This window comes from Rhinoderma darwinii, chromosome 6 (assembly GCF_050947455.1).
Source record: "Rhinoderma darwinii isolate aRhiDar2 chromosome 6, aRhiDar2.hap1, whole genome shotgun sequence".
Classification (NCBI taxonomy): Eukaryota; Metazoa; Chordata; class Amphibia; order Anura; family Rhinodermatidae; genus Rhinoderma; species Rhinoderma darwinii.
The window spans coordinates 138539952-138560381 of NC_134692.1; the positions used below are offsets into that span (position 1 = coordinate 138539952).

At 39.1% G+C, this 20430-nt stretch overlaps 1 protein-coding gene across 4 annotated transcripts in view; it reads left to right on the top strand.

The window, feature by feature from the left end:
* The window catches only part of CACNA1H (calcium voltage-gated channel subunit alpha1 H), a 200586-nt gene that overhangs the window by 124665 nt on the left and 55491 nt on the right, over positions 1 to 20430 (top strand). For 3 of the 4 annotated variants that reach the window (XM_075830597.1, XM_075830600.1, XM_075830599.1), the window contains exons 16-23: positions 325 to 425; positions 1086 to 1209; positions 1876 to 1944; positions 2030 to 2214; positions 4702 to 4828; positions 6331 to 6456; positions 8435 to 8524; positions 9499 to 9712. In XM_075830597.1, the coding sequence (XP_075686712.1) occupies positions 325 to 425; positions 1086 to 1209; positions 1876 to 1944; positions 2030 to 2214; positions 4702 to 4828; positions 6331 to 6456; positions 8435 to 8524; positions 9499 to 9712 (1036 nt within the window). The remainder of the gene's footprint in view (positions 1 to 324; positions 426 to 1085; positions 1210 to 1875; positions 1945 to 2029; positions 2215 to 4701; positions 4829 to 6330; positions 6457 to 8434; positions 8525 to 9498; positions 9713 to 20430) is intronic. The other variant, XM_075830598.1, reaches the window with a different exon arrangement.

Below are 20430 nucleotides of genomic sequence, written 5' to 3' on the forward strand. Positions count from 1 at the left end.
AAATTAAACGGTTTTAGTCGTCATTTTCTTTTACGATGCCTTTCGACTAACAATTGTGGGTGTTGGGGCCAAATGACTTGCATAGCAAACTCCAGAGACGTAACTTGTAGCTCCTGGGCCCCATGCAAAATCTGTAACAGGGGCCCCCCACCTACCGTGTGCTATGTCTAATACTGCTCAAAGGCCCAGGGCCCAGGGGCTACTACTACCTCTGCACCCCTATAGCTACGACTTTTGCCAGCTCTTGTGCTAGTCGTATCATTTATGGTGATATTGAGCAAGTTACCTGTGGATCTCATTGCCTCCTTTCTTCTGTGGTTGCAGAGTTACTGTTTCCGTCTCCGCAAGATTCTAGAACCTTACAAGCCCAAGTGGTGCAAGACTCATGAAGATTGGTCACTTTATATATTTTCTCCTCAAAACCAGTAAGAGTCATCTAAAGAGTCCATATTTCCAGACCCATCTTCTAAACATAACCTAGTCTTACCATTATATTTCCATCATGTCTCTCCATCATGGTGGACAACCCTTTTTGTCTCACCTCGTCCAACTCCTTGACTGTGTACTGAATAGACATGCATAATTCCAGTTATCTACATCTTAATGTATAAAACAAGTTCCCTTCACTTCCGTGAAGAACATCATTTGCACATCTCCATGAACATCGTGAGTTACATCTACTACATTGTCCAGGAGGAATGGTCTTCCCATGAAAGCCCTCAAGTATCTCCAACACAATGGCCAACTTTATCTCAGTTGTCAAGTACAATGTCCACTCCACTTTACCAACTGTGTCCATCATAACACCAACTATCCCCTCCACCATTATGATCAACATTATAACCATATTAGATATCTCTTCACGAACACCTCTAGGAATCTCAACCACAATATACAGTATATGTCTCCATAACGCCCTCATAATGTACACGTGGTTTTTGTACCACCACACACAATATCACCGACCTCCACTACCATTTATAACATTGGCCGTCCCTACCGTCTATCACCTTCTTCATAGATATCAGCTGTTTTTGCCACCATCACGATCACAGATTACATTCATGTATAATCTCTTTGGCCAGGTTCCGTATGATGTGCCAAAAGGTTATTGCCCACAAGATGTTTGACCACGTGGTTCTTGTCTTCATCTTCTTGAACTGCATCACCATTGCCTTAGAGAGACCAGATATCGAACCAAGCAGCATGGTAAGATGACTACAAAATAGATTTAGGCGTCCTGGTGGGACATAGTCTTGACTTGAGTTGGCGGCAATTGAACGACTTGTCAGTCTGGGAAGGTTGTTGTGTTTAACAACAACTTCATAAGTTAAAAAGACAAATTGCTGATCGATTTCTGCCTTGATCCTTGGCTTGGACTGGGCTTCTATCGATGGGATGCAATGACTTTCCATGACTTTCAGCAATGTCCAAAAAATTCCAACACGGCAGATCATGAAAGAATGCCAACAATTGACATTAAATGGCCTAAATCGGCATTTTCGGGCCATCCAAAATCTTTACCTCCCACTATGTATCATACATACCATATCACTATATAGCTTTCAAATCTAGGACTCCGGTGGAGGTGAGGATACAAAATGAGAGAGGGTAATTACAGGCTGAGGAATGTTTCGAGATGATAAATTCGGCTCAGAGATATTAACTCTATCTGATGAGCAAGGGTAATGAGGGAATCACTGAAAATAGACAGGAGAATCTCTGAAAATTGGCTTCATTATGCTTCTTTTCATCTTGGATGAAATAATGAAATGTTCGTTCCTTATAGATGATAAGATCTTCTGCTCTAATTAACAGAATTAACGTTAATTCTCGTCTCATCATCTTTTTTGGCATATTGTTTTATTTACCTAGGAACGAATATTCCTGAGCGTTTCTAATCACATCTTTACGGGGATCTTTGTTGTGGAGATGACCATTAAGGTAACTTCGAATCATCACTTTGACCATCTGTATAAGAGAAAGTCCTTAGTCTCTTTGTGTTCTCACGTCTTCTTCTCTATCTCAGGTGGTCGCCTTGGGTTTCTTCTCAGGAGATCACGCTTATCTTCAGAGTAGCTGGAACGTGCTGGATGGAGTCCTGGTGTTTGTGTCCATCATTGATATCATTGTGTCCTTAGCATCAGCTGGAGGAGGCAGGATCTTGGGGATCCTGAGGGTGTTAAGGCTGCTACGGACTCTACGTCCATTGAGGTACATGTTCATAAACTATCAAGTGTCATGAACCAGGTCATCTTGTTGATATTTCTTATGGGAAATGGAAATGTGTCCTCAGTATAGGTTAAGACGTGTAAGAACGAGTATCTAAGTTAATGGTGAGGGACATTTTCAAATCCCCACTATAGAGCTGGCCTCCAGCTTTCTTACTAAAGGGGTTCTCTGCTTGGGCAATCCCTACTTGTCAGAAGGATCCCTTGACAAAAAGCTGTTCACAAAGTGTCCCGCTGCTAGGATCCCTAGCGATCAGCTTTAGTCTGGGGGTCAACCTAACAGTGAGTGTTCAGTTTCCCTACAGTGCCACCACAGGAGAAATTACGCATTACACAGTGCCCATTCATATCAATGTGTTGTCTATGTAATGCACAACAGGACAGGTCCTCCAGAGAGAGAGAGACGCTCTTTCTTCCCTAAAAGGGTGTAGGGAAGTAGGATTTCTAAACTAGCAATATGTAAAGATATGTCTTTGTTTTCCTTCAGTCAGCACTGGCTTTTATTAACCCTAAGCATTCTGGTCCTACAGAAGTGGCAAGAGATTAGCTTGAGAGCGGGTGACCGGGTTAGGGTCTCCGTACAGCGCCACTGACTGACATTGAGCTGCCTGGAACAAGTCGGTGCTTTTCTGCAATCTAACATATACACACCCTAATCAGATGTTGCATAGTCTTCTTTCTTTCTTGGCACGGGTTCTCCTCCTCTAATAGGATCCTTCAGCCCTGCGCTGTATTTTGACATAAATGAATATAATTTTATTGTCAAGGGCAGAATGTGCTTGCCAGCAAGAATCTCTCGGTATTCCATTAATGTAATTTGTAAGTAGGAATGGAAGCATTTTTCCAGGCTTTCACATATACTATCAAGAGTCAGACCTACCATTATACAAATTTATGTGCCGTTAATTCTTCCAGGAAAAGATAAATTATGTCTAACGGGGCTCAGAAAGGGTCAGGTGGCAGATAATTGGCATAACCTCCTGAGCTTCCAAGACTAACAAGTGGGTGGCTGAGTATCGTCTTTTCCTGTATTTGTTCTGATTTCAGGTGCTTCCATTTGCTCCACTCCTGTACAGAGCTGTTTTCAAAATTCTTCTGGTTGCCCTTGGAAACAGACAGCAGTTTAGCGCCACCTGCTGTCAGACATGTGACCTACCATCTGATCTCTAATTTCTCAAGGCTGGGACTCCATGGCGACACACTACTTGCCATATTTTGCGATGCGATACTGTGAGAGATGGCTGCGCAGAAAAAGTGGAAGGAAATCCCATTCGATTGGCGATAACTGCAACAAAATCCAACACTGCATCGTGTGTCGCCTATAGACTTACATTACAGGCGATATTGCTGAATACCAAACTACGTTCTACCCTAAATGTGCTTGTGCAATTATCGCAATCCATATATCACCGTGATCTATGCTCCCATAATGCACCTCTCTGGACAGTCCCTACTTGTTAGAAGGGTCCCTTGACAATAAGCTGATCATAAAGTGTTCTTTTGTTGAGACCCCCAGCAATTCGTTTTAATCTGTGAAGAAACCTGGCAGTATGTGTTCTATTTCCCTGCAGCGCCACCACTGGCAAAATTCAGCATTACACATGCTCATTCATATCAATGGATTATCTGTGTATTGCAGGAAAGGACAGGTCCTCCAGACAGAGGGACGCACTTTACAACCGCTCTCCTCTCTGACCAAGAGATGAGGATCCTGATCAGGGGACCTTCTTTTTACTAAAAAATTCTGTAATAGGGTTTATGGTAATAGGTTTTCTAAAGTTATTTTCTCATATATTTAGCAGAGTAGGGTACGGATAAACACACTCTTAAAATTTTGGGGGAAACTTTTTTCATGGGAAAGGGTAAAACATCATCCAAACTCCATATATATATATATATATATATATATATATATATATATAGGCTATTTGTCAGCTATATGACTATAGGACGGGTCTGTTCATCTCATGGAAAGACACCAGGGGGTTAATAACAGCAGCTGTTTTGCATCTCCGGATTTCGGCAGGTTAGGACTTGTCGTCTGTGGTTTTATTCGACGATATGAACAGTGAGCTAGAATAAGTTAGCAAAATAAGAAAAAGCTCTGGAATTGTTCGGTGACCCCGCAGCTCCCGAGAGAGAGACCGAGATTGAGGGACTCGTTATAATGTTTGTTCACAAACAGATTTCTCAAGTCCACCGAGGCCGACAGTTCAAGATAGATACGCACTTGGCTGGTGGATGGAAATAACATGTAGGACTTCTATGAGTAGATGTGAGAAGACCAGACATAAATAGTCAACAGGAAACATTCAACAACAAAAAAATGTAAATTTCTTCCATTATAAAACATAAAAAGTGATTATTCCATTGTGTCTTCCTTGTTTTGGTCACATAAAGTGGACATCTGTTTTGTGGTTCCGCTTTAGGGTCTTGGTTTCTGACCTCCTCCTCTTTGTGTTTACCTCAGGGTCATCAGCAGAGCACCAGGGCTGAAACTAGTGGTGGAAACGTTAATTTCCTCTCTTCGACCAATCGGAAATATTGTCCTTATCTGCTGCGCTTTTTTCATCATCTTTGGAATTTTGGGAGTTCAGGTATTTATCATTGTTATAAGAGTTTTACTTTAATGACTTCTTCTTCTTACGTGTTTGTACATGTGGATATATTTGGGGAAGAAGAACCAGCAAATGTTGATCCACCAACCTTCCAAAATCAACCCCAGATCTACCAATCCCCTATCTTATTATGAGAAACGGTACCAAGATCCACAGAAGGTTTACCAAGATCGCTACTAGATGTACACAAACTATAGTTAGATCCACCCTTGCAGACCAAACCATATTTACATCCACCCAAAGTATACCAAGATCTTCCAAAACCTACCCACAAGATCCGCCAACACCACAACATATTTTACTAACCTATAGTAAAACGCACCCAAACCATACAAAGATTCATACCTAGATCTACTCAACTCCTAGCTAGATACACCCATTGTATACCAAGATCCACCCAAACCGACGAAACTATACCTAGGTCTTCCATAGCCATTTCAACTTGCTCTTAAGTTCCAAAGATCCAGCCAAACTATATCATGCTTTAGAAAACCTTACCAAGAACATGTAACCAAATCATACTATGACCCACTGAATCCATAACTTGATCTACCCAAACCATACCTAGATCCACACAATCATTGTACATCCCACCTATCTCATCAAACCATACCTAGATCCACACAATCATTGTACATCCCACCTATCTCATCAAACCATACCTAGATCCACCAAACCTAGTTCCAAGTAATCATACCAAGATCCAACCAAACCATATCATACTTAAGAAAGCCATACCAAGATCAGCCCAAGATTAACCTAAATTATACTATGTCCCACTGAAGCCATAATTTGATCTATCCAAAGCATACCTAGATCCACACAATCATTGTACATCCCACCTATCTCATCAAACCATACCTAGATCCAGCTATACCATACTAAGATCCATCAAACCTAGTTCCAAGTAATGATCACAAGATCCTCCCAAACCATACCTAGATCCAACTATACCATACTAAGATCTACCAAACCTAGTTCCAATTAATCATACCAAGATCCAACCAAACCATATCATGCTTAAGAAAGCCATACCAAGATCAGCCCAAGATTAACCTAAATCATACTATGTCTCACTGAAGCCATAACTAGATCTAATCAAACCATACCTAGATCCACACAATCATTGTACATCCCACCTATCTCATCAAACCATACCTAGATCCAGCTATATCATACTAAGATCCACCAAACCTAGTTCAAAGTAATCATACCAAGATCCAACCAAACGAAAGCCATATCAAGATAAGCCCAAGATTAACCTAAATCATACTATGTCCCACTGAAGCCATAACTAGATCTAACCAAACCATACCTAGATCCACACAATCGTAGTACATTCTTCCTATCTCATCAAACCATAACAAGATCCAAGCCATACCAATATTTTACCACAATCATGCCAAGATTTAACCAATACTGTCACCTGGTTTGGGAGGTGTACAGGCAGCATATCAGACATCTGATCATCTCTATTCCAGCTTTTCAAAGGCAAATTCTATTCCTGTGAGGGGCCAGATGTCCGCAACGTCACCAACAGATCAGAATGCATAGGGCTACGAAATAAGTGGGTGAGACGCAAATACAACTTCGATAACCTCGGGCAGGTGAGTGAAACTTCTTTTTGAAATTCTTGGAAACAAAAATACTTGACTCATAAATGAAGATCATTCTGGACCACCAGAGGACCCCCCAGTGGGCACGGACTGTGTATAGTTGTAGAATGGGCCTTAAAATCACTTCTGAGCCAAGGTACCGACCCCTTGCACAGTCGTCAGGGGTTTGTAATGTCCCCAATCACATTACAATGAGACAGTGGGCCTGGACATAGTGTTGGAGATTGGATATGAGTCCGTCAATGACCTTTCGGGTCAGGTACATCACAGCTCTTTTATATAAAGCATGGTGACTTCTCTCCTCTGGATTGTTATTGGAAAGCAGCCCAGAACTTCACCGGAGCGTGCAGCATAATGATATTGGTTCCCAGTCAATGATCAGGCCGCATTCACTTGAATATTTTGTCCATATGGCTGTGCTGCTGTGATATACACAATAAAATGCAAAACCTGACGTAGATACATGGAGAAAAACTCATTTCAATAACATTTTTACAGCATTCGATAATGTTGAGAGCCTTGACTTTATCTTGAGTTACATGATGTTTTCTTCTCTATTCACATCCAAAGCAAAAAAAAAATCTGCATTTTGTTGGTTTCCTCTTTGGTGCTGTTCTAATTTGTCATCTATTTAGGATTTTCTAAGGGGGATTAAAGGGATTATCCAGTTACTTTATTTAAAAAACAGTGCCACACCTGTCCACAGGTTGTGAGTGTTATTGCAGCTCAGCCCCATTCACTTCAGTTGAGCTGAGCTGCAATACCAGAAACAACCTTTGAACGGGTGTGTTCCTTTTTCTACTAGAAAGCATCCATGTTTTTCTAATCCTGGACAACCCCTTTAAACCCCTGTTAAATGTTGTCATCTGTCCCATCAGTTTTTCAACAATCCCTATTTGTTAGAAGGGTCCCTTGACAATAAACAGATCACAAAATGTCCCCCTGCTGAGACCCCCAGCGATCAGCTGTAATCTGTGGGGAAACCTGGCAGTAATTGTTCCGTTACCCTGCAGCGCCACCACTGGGGAAATTAAGTATTACACAGTGCCCATTTATATCAATGTGTTGTCTGAGTAATGCAGGACAGGACAGGTCCTCCGGAGAGAGACACTCTTTATAACCGCTCTCCACTTTGGCCAAGTGATGAGGATCCTGAACAGAGGACCCCCCTCTATTAACTCCGAATTCCCTAAAAGGGCATATGACAAAGGGTTTTCTAAACTGGACAGCCCCCTTAAAGGAGTCGACCACCCAGGACAAACCACCTTTTGTGAGTTAGCTCCCACAAAAGTGAACGGATCATTGGAACCACAGGCAATCTGCCGTGATCATTTGGGGAATCTGCAGGGTATATGTAGTATTATACAGCACCATTAAAGTCAGTGGGCAACCAAGTCATGTTCGCCAACATCTCTCCTCCCTGGTTAATAGAAGGGGTCCCAAGCAGAGGAGCTCCTTATGACATCTATATACCAAAGTCGGGCTTATGGGCAATGGTTGTCCCGAGTGGACAACCCCTTTAAGAGAAAGTATATAATCTCAGTAATTCCTGTTTACACTTTCGGGGACCACTGGTTGGTTGGCCTATCTAGATCTTTCTATCTAGAACAGACCTTAGGAATGTCAGCCATCTATCATCATATTTCAGATGTTATACCCAGGGGCATCTCCTAATGACCGCCCTGTAGCTTTCTAAAGGGGTTGTTCAAGAGTAGAAAAATAAATGGCTGCATTCTTCCAAAAAAAGCACCATACCTGTCCATGGGTTGTATGTGGTATTGCAGCTCAACTCCATTGATGAGAATAGCGCTAAGTTGCAATACCACATACAGCCTGTGGACAGGGGTGGCGCTGTTTTTGGAATAAAGCAGCCGTTTTTCAAATCCTATATGACCCCTTTAAGTTTTGAAATGATTACCATGTATTGTGATATGCTAACATCTTGTCCTATGTTCTTGTTTCTCTCAAGGCCCTCATGTCGCTTTTTGTTCTGTCATCCAAAGATGGCTGGGTGAACATTATGTACGATGGACTTGATGCCGTGGCTACTGATCTACAGGTAGGAACATGATTGAACACATTGAGCGATGGCGGGGGCAATTTTTTTTTTATGACGGTGTATCCCTATTATTGATATAAGATGTCACCTCATACTGTACCTGGGCAAGAACACCCCACCTCTGGCCTTATGACTTATTCCTGAAGATCATTGTAACTTCTAATAACCTCATCATTTAGAGCAGGACTATAAGACCGGTGAAGTTCTCGCTATTAGGGAGAACTGGATGTCATATAAAAAACACTCCAGTATTGTAAATTATGGGGTTTAGAAGTTTCCCTTGGGTTCCTCTGACTCTCCTCAGAGACTTGACAGATACATAGAACCATATATAACATCTATCTTGGTCATCAATGTTGGGAAAGGTGAACTAGAAGTTGGGTTTGGGTTGGGTTTGGAGTAAGATATAATACTCGATCCTCTCTGTTTCTTCTAACGTGAATATATTTTATAAAAATTGATATATGAGATGTCCTACAAAAAAATGACTATTGGGAAAAATGACGTACTAAGATGAATACCACCATAATACCATAGGATTTCTCTTGCTAGTATGTGATCATTGATCTTCTCAGTGAGATCTACTGTAGGTCAAACATTATGACATCCATCAGTGGTGCCCAACTTGTGGCTCTCCAGTTATTGTGAAACCACAACCCCCAACTTGACATCCTCCAGATGCCAGTGCATGGTGAGAGTTGTACTTGCACAACCGCTGAAGAGCCACAGGATGGGGACCACTACCATGCATATATGGTGTAATCTTATGTCATATTGGGTATCTCAGCGAATAGCCCCTCAATGGTGTCGATTATGGGCATCAGAAACCACCCTACCGATATGTCTTTGTATCAATGTAAAAAAATGTATATGAAAGTGGATGTAGCTTGTTTATTGGGTACAGATGGATTAACCAATGATAAATCAATATGTGAGATCTCCATGGCCATAGACATGTATCCATTACCTTGCAGCCAATCCGGAACCACAACCCTTGGATGCTACTGTACTTCATCTCATTCCTCCTCATCGTCAGTTTCTTTGTGCTCAACATGTTCGTGGGCGTAGTGGTGGAGAATTTTCACAAGTGCCGCCAGCACCAGGAGGCGGAGGAGGCCCGTCGAAGGGAGGAGAAACGGCTGCGCCGCCTGGAGAAAAAGCGCAGGAGTAAGGCGTTGTATATGTCTGGTCGGTAGACTGTTTACCAAAGAATCTTTCTGAGCCCTGCCTGCCGCCGTCGTAGCCTAACTAGAGCTTAAGCTACGTAGAGAAATTCGTAGTGTGGCCGACTCAAGGAAAACTTTTTGAGATGGAAACAGGATGCAACCGAGTAGTCAGTTATTGAGGGGAACCGGGCGACTTGCTGGAATTTTGGGTTTCTTTCATTTTATTTTATTAAGCTAAAAAAATGTTGTCACCAAAAAGTTTCCATTTCTAGGCAGAGAGTGTAGGACAATGGTGGAGTTGCCCATGAGAACCGTTTCAATTGCTGACGAGGTAGAAAACAAGGGTCCAGTTAATGGGACCTAGGTTTGTAAGATACCTAATATTTCTCTTGGGTATGACTCATTTAGGGTCTCCGTGTCCTCACACTTGGGATCCTAAATTAAAACAAATCACTGTAATAGACTCTTATAGGATGCCATGGGCTAAATCACCAATTTTGAGAAGACCATTCTTCAACAAAAATTAGCAGACATCTTATTGGAGCTTAGGCCGACTGTGTAATCTAAAGAAAAACCAAAAAGGCTTATAAAGGCCTCATCCGGGTTATTTTTGTCCATCACCCCTCTGTTATCCTATAACTTTTTGATTTATTTTTGTATTTTTTATTGAACTAATGATAGGAGTGATGGACAAATCTCAAGTACGCACAAAGACATACACACTAGATAAAAGTGGCCATGGCTTCAGCCGATTATCTAATGTGCATGGTCGTCTCCTGACTCTCCACCCACGGCATATTTTGGGGGAATTATGGATTGGACATTTCAACATGGCCAATCCTTTGTTCCACCTCATGTGATCTTTTTAAAGCCTGACGATCCTACGATGCCTTAAGAACCTAAACAATCTAGAAGTATTTCTAAAGCCACCAGATCAGCAATGTACATATATACAGGTCTTCATATCGGAATTATTTTTGGCCCTTCTTCAAGTGGAGCAACATCTAATGCCGGTGGCCCCTCTAGCCGGATATGTGGGTCTGTATAATATGGCTGATCTCGTGACTGTAGGTTTTTCATATGTAGCCGTACACACTCTTACTATTACGATACATCTGTGATTAGGTGATTTACTATATTATTAATTGCTTAATCCCGTTTGCTTAAGCCCCTGACCTAAGTTTTGAAAGCCCAATGCAGCTCCTACCGGGCACTAATGACTTTGCTGCTTCACTAAACTCAGTTTTGCACCCAGTGCCCTGTTTGTTGAGCTCCTCCGTACTGCATGCATCAATATCTCCTACTTGACAAGATCTTTGGCTGACCTTACCTCTAAATGATGCATAATGCCACCCGTTATGTATTAAGCTCTGCCAGACACAGGGGATTGTGTCATATAACACAAGTGCGTCACTCGTGGCCTTTCATGACTGACACTCACTCTGCCGCCTTTTCCTCTCAAACCTCCGTTGACGCAACAAGAATGTAGAATGTGAGCGCATGTCCCTGCATGTAAAACCCAGGCTGCATGTGGAACGTCGGCCGAGCAGATAAACCCGAATGATATCAATTCCCGAAAAACCTAATATCCATGTTTTTTATACCAGAGTTCACTTGATCTAAAGTGAGGTATTTCTACTGTATTATCATGGCAACCTGTGGAATGGGGCTTTAGGAAGTTATTTAGGGCTCCCAATAACATTTTAGTTGTTACTTTTTACTATTGAGGGTTAATGAGGCAGCCTTGGGTATATAGCTAAAAACAAGGGCAAACTGAGGCTACCCTGAGTCACCAGTGACATCACAATACCAGGGGGGTGATGTCACTGAATGTGGGACAATGTGCTATTCAACTCCATATCAAAACCCACTAGTATGGTGGACTTTAACTGGGTATCCACCATCAGGTTCCATTATCTGTGGAGGCTTCTGGACCCCTTAGCTGCTAGACCAGGCACATCCCGAATGCCCAACCGGTCAGTCAACCTCTAGCTTCAATGCTACATTATCAAGGGGTGATAAGTGTGGTCAGATAGTGATATGTCTGGATTTTTTACCTGATGTGACGATCAGGCTGAGAATCAAGCATCTTAGATGATCGGAACAGCTCAATATAGTACTAGAAGTCATCGGTGATCTTCAAAAACGTTTTGGCTGTACAAGATGTTGGAAAATCTTGTACGATAAATCTTTTCGTAAGGGTGGTTTCTACTTAGGAGGCTAGAAGATGGTCAGATGTCTCCTTATATCTATGACCACCCATGAAGTAGAGACCTGGCAAGAGACAATTGGAAATTTGGAAAGAAGATTGAATTTCTGAATAGTCCTGAGTCAGATTTATTAGCAGGCTCTATATATGATGCTCTATGACAAAAATATTTTAGATTGTTTGGTCACATATACACAGTGCAATATCTGGTTGACGGCCGAATGTTGGATGGAGAATCCCAATATGGTTTGGACTACATTTAGATGAATTCCCTCATACAAAAGATTGGTTAGGCTTCTTTAGAAGTGCCATTGATTTCAGTAGTGATGTATTGATCATATGCAAACAGACCCCATTGATATCGGAGGCAATTCTGAAGAGTCAGAGAAGTCTATTGATGGACAAGATGGATATTTCCTTTAAGTCAGTTGCATGTATATTCAACAAGGTCCAGGATTATTTACTGATGACTGGAGCACTAAGATTGACCGTAACCATGGGTCTTAGTCGGGGTGCCCCTGACATCAACAAAGAAGATGTTAGGTGGTGTGGAAGACTGGACCAATGTGTGATTGCCCTGCGAGGTCGTGTGACTTGACCCCTTTGTATATAGTGCTGGTGGGGGAGATCACAATTACGGCTAGGTCCTACAGCCACATTTATTCTGATTATCACTGAAACCAACCTGTTGAGACATCAACCGGGATTGTCAACCTTTTTGGGCTCCTACAATGGAATATATGGCCTATTAGCGCTAAAATAACTTACCCAGCATGCTTAGACACCATTACCATGAGGGATTTCTGGGCGAGTCGTTAATATGTAAATGTAATAGCGGTTGTATATGTAATTTAAGGTCACTTCTCCGGCAGTCTCCTACGATTTGTCTTTTGAGAAGAGCTTCAGCGGGTGATGGTATCTGGGTGATTGTATTTGGAATGTGTTTGTTGCAGAGGGGGCCGAGATGTAATGGGATAGGACTGGCACGACTGCACAAGACAACGCCGCAGGACATGCTTTAAATAACGAATCCAAAAAACGTGTTTTATCCCGTCCACCAGAAGAAAAAAACAATTGTGAGAAATTATCCTAAATATGTTGAATGGTTCCCTAGACAAACGGCCGCATTAAATTCAGTGCAGGGTGACTGCCTCCAAGCAAGGGCAGGACGACAGTATCTAAGTGGGAAAGGGAATAGGAGACTTGATTGGTTTTGATTTTAACCTTATGAATCTCCTTCTTCCACTTACAGGCGATTTGCGTTCATTCTTTAACCCCTTCACGTACCGGAGGCTCAAGGATTACTGTGGTGTCCAAGAATAGATAGAAGAAAATAGAGATGAGCTACAAAATGAGTGTATTGTCTATGTAGTGAGGAGAAGATAAGGCCAAATTCTGCTTGTTGCTCAGAAATCGATCAGAAATTGGGCTTTATATACTGATTCTGCACAACTCGTAAGAGTTTATCACCCCCCGAAAAACTGTATTCACTGTAACACCTACACAAATGGCTCTAGATTTTTTTTTGCAGAGTAGAGATTCCTATATTACCATGCTATTTAATTTAATACTAAAGGGACCACTTAGACTACCAGGGCTAACTCATAGATAAGACATATCTGGCCTACGTTACATGGGCATTTTGTAGTAACGATATAACCCTGCCGAAATCGCCTGTATACTTTCTATGGCTTAAACTACTTTATGGCAGACCCAAGGTCTTTACAATTTTGAGTCTTCTGAGCTTTGGGTCTTTTCAGCCTTGGATCTTTTAAGCTTTAGATCTTTTGCGCTTAGGGACTTCTCAGCCTTGGATCTTCTGAGATTTGGGTCTTCTCAACCTTGCATATTTCAAGCCTTAGATCTTGTGAGCTATGGATCTTCTGAGCTGTGGGTCATCTGAGTTTTGGATCTTCTGATCTTCGGATATTCTAAGCTTTGGCTTTTCTGAGCTTTAGGTCATCAGAGTTTTGGGTCATCAGAGTTTTGGGTCATCAGAGTTTTTGGTCATCAGAGTTTTTGGTCATCAGAGTTTTTGGTCATCAGAGTTTTTGGGTCATCAGAGTTTTGGGTCATCAGAGTTTTGGGTCATCAGAGTTTTTGGTCATCAGAGTTTTTGGTCATCAGAGTTTTTGGTCATCAGAGTTTTTGGACATCAGAGTTTTTGGGTCATCAGAGTTTTTGGGTCATCAGAGTTTTGGGTCATCAGAGTTTTGGGTCATCAGAGTTTTGGGTCATCAGAGTTTTGGGTCATCTGAGCTTTGGGTCTATTGAGCTTTAGGTCTATTGAGCTTTGGGTCTTCTGAGCTTTGTCTTTTCTGGCCTTTCGTCAACAGAGCTGTGGATCTTCTAAGCTTTTGTCTCTTGGATCTTCTGGGTTTAAGTTCTTCTGAACGTTGGTTATTCTGAGCTTTGGATCTTCTGAACTTTGGATTACATGGGGCCTTACACATTATTTTATATACAATGCAATCCTATGTGTCTCTATTGCATATCTAGAAGAAGTAATACCCATATGCATTTTAGCATTAAACATTTTGGTGGAGCAATATCTGTGGATGCATTGATTCCTATAATGGCGTCTTCGTGTCCTATAACTCTATCTTAGTACAAACAGCTCTCATATATCTGCAGTAACATTCTTGTCAGGGATGTGGAATAGAATTCACTGTTGGCTTTCTTAATACAGATCTGTTTCTTTATTCATAGTGACGGCAGCATCACAGTTAATCAGTAAATACTTTAGTGATCGCTCTCAACCAGACCAACCTGTAAACTGCTTCAATCCTAAAGGAACAATGTGGACTCCACTTATAAATTGCTTCACATTTTATAAACAATTCTAATACTCACAAGATCTAAAATTTACAGATTCCAAAGTGTATCGAAACTGAAATATACCAGAGGGATTCCTGGTTATTCTCATATAACTATATACCAGAAAATTCTTAGGTTACACCAGCATGCTCCATATCACTATATAAAAGAAGATATATAACTTACACCAGCTGTACATATATAATTATACACAGAAGATACCCAGGTTATACCAGTATGCTCCATATCACTATATAAAAGAAGATATATAACTTATACCAGCTGTACATATATAATTATACACAGAAGATACCCAGGTTATACCAGTATGCTCCATATCACTATATAAAAGAAGATGTATAACTTATACCAGCTGTACATATATAATTATATACAGAAGATACCCAGGTTATACCAGCATGCTCCATATCACTATATACAAGAAGATGTATAACTTATACCAGCTGTACATATATAATTATATACAGAAGATACGCAGGTTATACCAGCATGCTCCATATCACTATATAAAAGAAGATATATAACTTACACCAGCTGTACATATATAATTATATACAGAAGATACCCAGGTTATACCAGCATGCTCCATATCACTATATAAAAGAAGATATATAACTTATACCAGCTGTACATATATAATTATATACAGAAGATACCCAGGTTACACCAGCATGCTCCATATCACTATATAAAAGAAGATGTATAACTTATACCAGCTGTACATATATAATTATATACAGAAGATACCCAGGTTATACCAGCATGCTCCATATCACTATATACAAGAAGATGTATAACTTATACCAGCTGTACATATATAATTATATACAGAAGATACCCAGGTTATACCAGCATGCTCCATATCACTATATACAGGAAGATGTATAACTTATACCAGCTGTACATATATAATTATATACAGAAGATACCCAGGTTATACCAGCATGCTCCATATCACTATATACAAGAAGATGTATAACTTATACCAGCTGTACATATATAATTATACACAGAAGATTCCCAGGTTATACCAGCATGCTCCATATCACTATATAAAAGAAGATATATAACTTATACCAGCTGTACATATATAATTATATACAGAAGATACCCAGGTTACACCAGCATGCTCCATATCACTATATAAAAGAAGATGTATAACTTATACCAGCTGTACATATATAATTATATACAGAAGATACCCAGGTTATACCAGCATGCTCCATATCACTATATACAAGAAGATGTATAACTTATACCAGCTGTACATATATAATTATATACAGGAGATACCCAGGTTATACCAGCATGCTCCATATCACTATATAGAGGAAGATGTATAACTTATACCAGATGTACATATATAATTATATACAGGAGATACCCAGGTTATACCAGCATGCTCCATATCACTATATACAAGAAGATGTATAACTTATACCAGCTGTACATATATAATTATATACAGGAGATACCCAGGTTATACCAGCATGCTCCATATCACTATATACAGGAAGATATATAACTTATACCAGCTGTACATATATAATTATATACAGAAGATACCCAGGTTATACCAGCATGCTCCATATCACTATATACAGGAAGATGTATAACTTATACCAGATGTACATATATAATTATATACAGAGGATACCCAGGTTATACCAGCATGCTCCATATCACTATATACAAGAAGATGTATAACTTATACCAGCTGTACATATATAATTATATACAGAAGATGCCCAGGTTATACCAGCATGCTCCATATCACTATATACAAGAAGGTGTATAACTTATACCTAATGTACATATATAATTATATACAGAAGATGCCCAGGTTATACCAGCATGCTCCATATCACTATATACACGAAGATGTATAACTTATACCAGCTGTACATATATAATTATATACAGAGGATACCCAGGTTATACCAGCATGCTCCATATCACTATATACAAGAAGATGTATAACTTATACTAGCTGTACTTATATAATTATATACAGCAGATACCCAGGTTATACCTGCATGCTCCATATCACTATATACAAGAAGATGTATAACTTATACCAGCTGCACATATATAATTATATACAGAAGATACCCAGGTTCTACCAGCATGCTCCATATCACTATATACAAGAAGATGTATAACTTATACCAGATGTACATATATAATTATATACAGAAGATACCCAGGTTATACCAGCATGCTACATATCACTATATAAAAGAAGATGTATAACTTATACCAGCTGTACATATATAATTATATACAGAAGATACCCAGGTTATACCAGCATGCTCCATATCACTATATAAAAGAAGATATATAACTTATACCAGCTGTACATATATAATTATATACAGAAGATACCCAGGTTACACCAGCATGCTCCATATCACTATATAAAAGAAGATGTATAACTTATACCAGCTGTACATATATAATTATATACAGAAGATACCCAGGTTATACCAGCATGCTCCATATCACTATATACAGGAAGATATATAACTTATACCAGCTGTACATATATAATTATATACAGAAGATACCCAGGTTATACCAGCATGCTCCATATCACTATATACAGGAAGATGTATAACTTATACCAGATGTACATATATAATTATATACAGAGGATACCCAGGTTATACCAGCATGCTCCATATCACTATATACAAGAAGATGTATAACTTATACCAGCTGTACATATATAATTATATACAGAAGATGCCCAGGTTATACCAGCATGCTCCATATCACTATATACAAGAAGGTGTATAACTTATACCTAATGTACATATATAATTATATACAGAAGATGCCCAGGTTATACCAGCATGCTCCATATCACTATATACACGAAGATGTATAACTTATACCAGCTGTACATATATAATTATATACAGAGGATACCCAGGTTATACCAGCATGCTCCATATCACTATATACAAGAAGATGTATAACTTATACTAGCTGTACTTATATAATTATATACAGCAGATACCCAGGTTATACCTGCATGCTCCATATCACTATATACAAGAAGATGTATAACTTATACCAGCTGCACATATATAATTATATACAGAAGATACCCAGGTTCTACCAGCATGCTCCATATCACTATATACAAGAAGATGTATAACTTATACCAGCTATACATATATAATTATATACAGAGGATACCCAGGTTATACCAGCATGCTCCATATCACTATATACAAGAAGATGTATAACTTATACCAGCTGTACATATATAATTATATACAGAAGATACCCAGGTTCTACCAGCATGCTCCATATCACTATATACAAGAAGATGTGTAACTTATACCAGCTGTACATATATAATTATATACAGAAGATACCCAGGTTATACCAGCATGCTCCATATCACTATATACAAGAAGATGTATAACTTATACCAGCTGTACATATATAATTCTATACAGAAGATACCCAGGTTATACCAGCATGCTCCATATCACTATATACAAGAAGATGTATAACTTATACCAGCTGTACATATATAATTATATACAGGAGATACCCAGGTTATACCAGCATGCTCCATATCACTATATACAAGAAGATGTATAACTTATACCAGCTGTACATATATAATTATATACAGAAGATGCCCAGGTTATACCAGCATGCTCCGTATCACTATATACAAGAAGTTGTATAACTTATACCAGCTGTACATATATAATTATATACAGAAGATACCCAGGTAATACCAGCATGCTCCATATCACTATATACAAGAAGATGTATAACTTATACCAGCTGTACATATATAATTATATACAGGAGATACCCAGGTTATACCAGCATGCTCCATATCACTATATACAAGAAGATGTATAACTTATACCAGCTATACATATATAATTATATACAGAAGATACCCAGGTTATACCAGCGTGCTCCATATCACTATATACAAGAAGATGTATAACTTATACCAGCTGTACATATATAATTATATACAGAAGATACCCAGGCTATACCAGCATGCTCCATATCACTATATACAAGAAGATATATAACTTATACCAGCTGCACATATATAATTATATACAGAAGATACCCAGGTTATACCAGCATGCTCCATATCACTATATACAGGAAGATGTATAACTTATACCAGCTGTACATATATAATTATATACAGAGGATACCCAGGTTATACCAGCATGCTCCATATCACTATATACAAGAAGATGTATAACTTATACCAGCTGTACATATATAATTCTATACAGAAGATACCCAGGTTATACCAGCATGCTCCATATCACTATATACAAGAAGATGTATAACTTATACCAGCTGTACATATATAATTATATACAGGAGATACCCAGGTTATACCAGCATGCTCCATATCACTATATACAAGAAGATGTATAACTTATACCAGCTGTACATATATAATTATAAACAGAAGATACCCAGGTTATACCAGCATGCTCCATATCACTATATGCAAGAAGATGTATAACTTATACCAGCTGTACATATATAATTCTATACTGAAGATACCCAGGTTATACCAGCATGCTCCATATCACTATATACAAGAAGATGTATAACTTATACCAGCTGTACATATATAATTATATACAGAAGATACCCAGGTTATACCAGCATGCTCCATATCACTATATACAAGAAGATGTATAACTTATACCAGCTGTACATATATAATTATACACAGAAGATACCCAGGTTATATCAGCGTGCTCCATATCACTATATACAAGAAGATGTATAACTTATACCAGCTGTACATATATAATTATATACAGAAGATACCCAGGTTATACCAGCATGCTCCATATCACTATATACAAGAAGATGTATAACTTATACCAGCTGTACCTATATAATTATACACAGAAGATACCCAGGTTATACCAGCATGCTCCATATCACTATATACAGGAAGATGTATAACTTATACCAGCTGTACATATATAATTATATACAGAAGATACCCAGGTTATACCAGCATGCTCCATATCACTATATACAAGAAGATGTATAACTTATACCAGCTATACATATATAATTATATACAGAAGATACCCAGGTTATACCAGCGTGCTCCATATCACTATATACAAGAAGATGTATAACTTATACCAGCTGTACATATATAATTATATACAGAAGATACCCAGGCTATACCAGCATGCTCCATATCACTATATACAAGAAGATATATAACTTATACCAGCTGCACATATATAATTATATACAGAAGATACCCAGGTTATACCAGCATGCTCCATATCACTATATACAGGAAGATGTATAACTTATACCAGCTGTACATATATAATTATATACAGAAGATCCCCAGGTTATACTAGCATGCTCCATATCACTATATACAAGAAGATGTATAACTTATACCAACTGTACATATATAATTCTATACAGAAGATACCCAGGTTATACCAGCATGCTCCATATCACTATATACAAGAAGATGTATAACTTATACCAGCTGTACATATATAATTATATACCAGAATATACCCAGGTTATACCAGCTGTACATATATAATTATATACAGAAGATACCCAGGTTATACCAGCATGCTACATATCACTATATACAAGAAGATGTATACCTTATACCAGCTGTACATATATAATTA